The sequence below is a fragment of the Benincasa hispida genome, chromosome 8, assembly GCF_027475165.1.
Source record: "Benincasa hispida cultivar pf3 chromosome 8, pf3_genome.v1.1, whole genome shotgun sequence".
Classification (NCBI taxonomy): domain Eukaryota; kingdom Viridiplantae; phylum Streptophyta; class Magnoliopsida; order Cucurbitales; family Cucurbitaceae; genus Benincasa; species Benincasa hispida.
Window position 1 is genome coordinate 49,824,311 of NC_143485.1, and position 4,006 is coordinate 49,828,316.

General features: G+C 28.8%; 1 protein-coding gene across 1 annotated transcript; it reads left to right on the forward strand.

Moving 5' to 3' along the window:
• Positions 1–299: 299 nt before the first annotated feature.
• LOC120082489 (phenylacetaldehyde oxime monooxygenase CYP71AN24-like) lies at positions 300–3,542 on the forward strand. Its single transcript, XM_039037679.2, has 2 exons — positions 300–1,519; positions 2,766–3,542. Exons 1-2 carry the CDS (start codon positions 617–619, stop codon positions 3,375–3,377), a joined length of 1,515 nt encoding a protein of 504 aa, XP_038893607.2. The 5' UTR covers positions 300–616; the 3' UTR covers positions 3,378–3,542.
• Positions 3,543–4,006: the final 464 nt, after the last annotated feature.

Genomic DNA, 4,006 nt, shown 5'->3' on the forward strand with positions numbered 1-4,006 from the left:
ATTTTTCTAAAATAAAAATTTCTACATTTGTCAAACACGGGTTTTGAAAAAAAAAAAATAACAATGAGTTCTAAATAATTAAAAAAAATTCTAATATGAGAATTTCTACTTTTTTTCAAACACGGAATTTGAAAAAAAAAATTTTAACAATGACAAAAGTGATTTTATGGAGGTGAAAATCATTCCAAAAATATTTAGGCTATATCTTTTACATAATTTTATTTATTTAATTAATAAAAAAGAAATAAATAATATTGATAAAGTAGACAACACACCTATCTCGGCATCTTCAATTACAAATCGATAAAAAAAAAAATATATATTTTTTTTAAAAATGATTCATATGACAAGTTGTAAATTAAAACTTGTCTGAATTATACAAAGACGAGTACATACAACTTAAATGCATCCAAATATTTGGATCGACATATCATTTTTACTTCTTATTTTTACTTCTTTCAGGCTTTATTTATACAGAATATACAATATTCTTCCCAACTCAGTATATTTATAAACTGTGAGTTGGGAGGAAGAATATTGTATATTTATCTATAAATAAAGAGCTAAAAGAAGTAAAAGTTCTCAAACCAAACCAGTGATCAATTAGAAAGAAGATATGGATGTCATCTCTTCTTCACTCTTCCTTTTCTTCTTCTTCTTACTTTCACTAAAGCTCTTCTTCTTCAAACCCAAAACCCCCAACTTCCCTCCTTCACCCCCAAAACTTCCCCTCATCGGCAACCTTCACCAAATAGGTCCTTTACCACACCAATCCATGGCAGCTCTTTCCCAAAAACACGGCCCTTTAATGCTTCTAAAGCTAGGCCAAGCTCCTGTCCTTGTAATTTCCTCAGCCAAAATGGCTGAACATGTCTTGAAAACCCATGACCTCAACTTCTCCAACAGACCCCAAACCACCGCTGCAAGAATCTTGCTTTACGGATGCCGAGACCTGGGTTTTGCTCCATACGGCGAATTCTGGCGACAAGCAAGAAAAATTTGTGCTCTTGAGCTTTTCAGTATCAAAAGAGTTGAGTCTTTTCAATATGTTAGAGATGAAGAAATTGATGTTCTTATTAATAAGATTCGTAAGAGTATGAGTGAGGAGAGTGTGGATCTTGGACGTTTGTTTTTTCAAACTTCTAACGATATTGTTTCAAGATGTGTTTTGGGACAGAAATTTGAGGATGAAAATGGAAATAGTAGATTTGGGAAAATATCGAGGAGGGTTATGGTGTTAATTACGGCGTTTTGTGTTGAGGATTTTTTCCCTTCATTTGGGTGGATTATTGATGTGATTAGAGGATTTGATTGGGAATTGAAAAATTGCTTCAAAATATTAGATGGGTTTTTCAGTAAAGTGGTTGAAGAACATAAGGAGAAGATTATTAGAGGAGGTGGGATTAATATTGATGATTATAAGTCTAAGAAGGATTTTGTGGATATTATGTTACATCTTCGACAAGATGACAAGTTGGACTATCATTTCTCTCTTGACGACCTTAAAGCAATCGTCTTGGTTAGTTCTCTCGCTCTTTCTTTCTAGGTTAAAATTTCAATAGTATAGAGACTAAATTCTTATTTATTAAATTTTAAAGATTAAATTATTATAAAATTGAAATATATAAAATAGATGGTTTCTTATTAAACTAAATATTATTATAAATTTGAAAGTGTATAGTCTAAATTGCTACCGACTAACCTGCATTATTATTATTATTTTTTTTTTTTGTAAAACATCAATTACAAATCTGTTTTTAAATTTGTATCCAATAATTTTTTAAAAAAAGAAAAAGAAAGTTGTTTCCAATAATGATTAGGTGTACACATGCATTTTCAAATGACAATAATTTGGATAAGCCTATGTTGCACCTCATTACATGCTTTTCTTCTCCTTATATATTGTTTAAGCAACTCGACTTTAATAGTAAACTTTGTTGAATTTTTCTCAATTATCGAGTAATTTCATATTCTAATCCTTTTCTACATTTTACATTTATTGAGAAATTTCGTTTTCTCTTCTATCTCTACATTTTATTTATATTTATCGAGTAACTTCATATTTCTCTTTTAATTTACTTTTTAAATTTTTATCGAAAAACTTTATCTTACAACTTTTACACCTCATATATAAATTTACTCATTCCAGACTTATTAACTCCACTTAATGGGTCAAACTACCCTAAACATAAAGTGAAAAGAATTCATTAACTTTTTTTTTCCACATGCCTAGCTCCAAAAATGATGGGTTGCATCCAATTTTTTTTTTTTAAAAAAAATAAATTAAGCACTTCGTGCAGCCCTAGACAGTCCATTCAGCTATAACGTAAGACAACACATGAGCATTGAAATTTTCCAAATGAAAAATAAATTATTGGAATAATAATAATAATAAGGTTAAAATATAATTTTTTAGTCTATATACTTTTAAAGTTTTATATAACTAGTATTTATATTTTCAATAATTCTTAAATTTAATCTTGTCATTAATTTATTTTTGCACTTTTTGAAGGAAAATTTTTATTTATTAGTATTTTTACTATAAATTTGAAAAACATATTCATATATTATAATTTTCTAGTCTAATAATAATAATAATTATTATTATTATTATTATTATTTAAATAATTCTGTTAAAAATTAACTTTATGATAAAACTAAATTTATGATTTATTAAAAATACATCAATTAAAAACGAACTTCAATGTACAAAATGAAAATAGTATTTTTTATAAAGAACCCAAATTTTCAATTTTGGAATGCAGGATATGTTTGTTGGTGGAAGTGACACAACAGCAACAGGATTGGAATGGACAATGACAGAGCTGATGAGAAAACCAAGAATCATGAAGAAAGTCCAAGAAGAAGTTAGAACAATAATTGGCAAGAAATCAAAGATAGAAGCAGAAGATATTAAAAAAATGGAGTACATGCAATGTGTCATTAAAGAATCTCTCAGACTTCACCCGCCTGCTCCTCTTTTACTGCCAAGAGAAACAACGACGGACGTTGAGATTGAAGGTTACTATATTCCATCAAAAACAAGAGTATTTGTTAATGCTTGGGCCATTCAAAGAGACTCTCAATCTTGGGATAACCCGAATGAGTTCATTCCTGAGAGATTTATGGACAAAACTAATTTAGCTGATTATAAAGGCCACCAAATTGAGTTCATTCCATTTGGAAGTGGAAGAAGAAAGTGTCCTGGATTGTCATTTGGGATTGCTTCTTTTGAATTTGCTCTGGCTAGTATGCTTTATTGGTTTGATTGGAAGCTTCCTAATGGTTGTGAATCATTGGATGTTGAAGAAGAATATGGACTAACTGTTCGTAAGAAAATTCCCCTCCGTCTCAAGCCTATTCCTTATGTGGTCTAATATTTGATGATTCATTCTATCTATAATATGTTGGATAAAATTTGTTTTATATCAAATTAATGTACCGGAGTTTTTGGGACTTTAAGGTGGATGCTCGATATATCTTTGTGTTTGTATCCTTTAAAGTTTCATTTGATAACTATTTTATTTTTTTTTATTTGTGAATATTAAGTCTACTTTTCTCAAATTTTATAATAATTTGCATCTCTCTTAAGATATAACAATTGAATTAAGTCTTACCCAATTTCAAGTTTCAAAAACTACTTTTTTTTTTATTTTCAAAATTTGGCTTAGTTTTTTAAAATATTGGTAAAAAGTAGATGATAAAACAAGAAATTTAGAGGTACAAGAGGTGTTTATAAGGGAAAATTTCACAAAATGATCCAAAAACAAAAAAAAGATTCTATCAATGTCCTCTTCTTAAAACTTTTCTACCATTGACCTTTTGCTCATACGAATTCCAAAATTACTCCCAATTTTAAAAATCATTCGTACCAAAGCCTTTCATCTTCTTCCTTCAACCATTTTTCAAGCATTCGTTCAGTATGTATTCAATGCAACATCAATATTCCACCAAAGCATTTATTCCCAACTAATATTTTACCAATAGCATTGAATAACATTGGTAT

Bases quoted from the DNA above. Each gene is read 5' to 3' on its own strand.
- LOC120082489 (XM_039037679.2), top strand. From the start codon at position 617: ATGGATGTCATCTCTTCTTCACTCTTCCTTTTCTTCTTCTTCTTACTT. The intron at 1,520-2,765 runs GTTAGTTCTCTC...TTTGGAATGCAG, and splicing joins ACCTTAAAGCAATCGTCTTG to GATATGTTTGTTGGTGGAAG.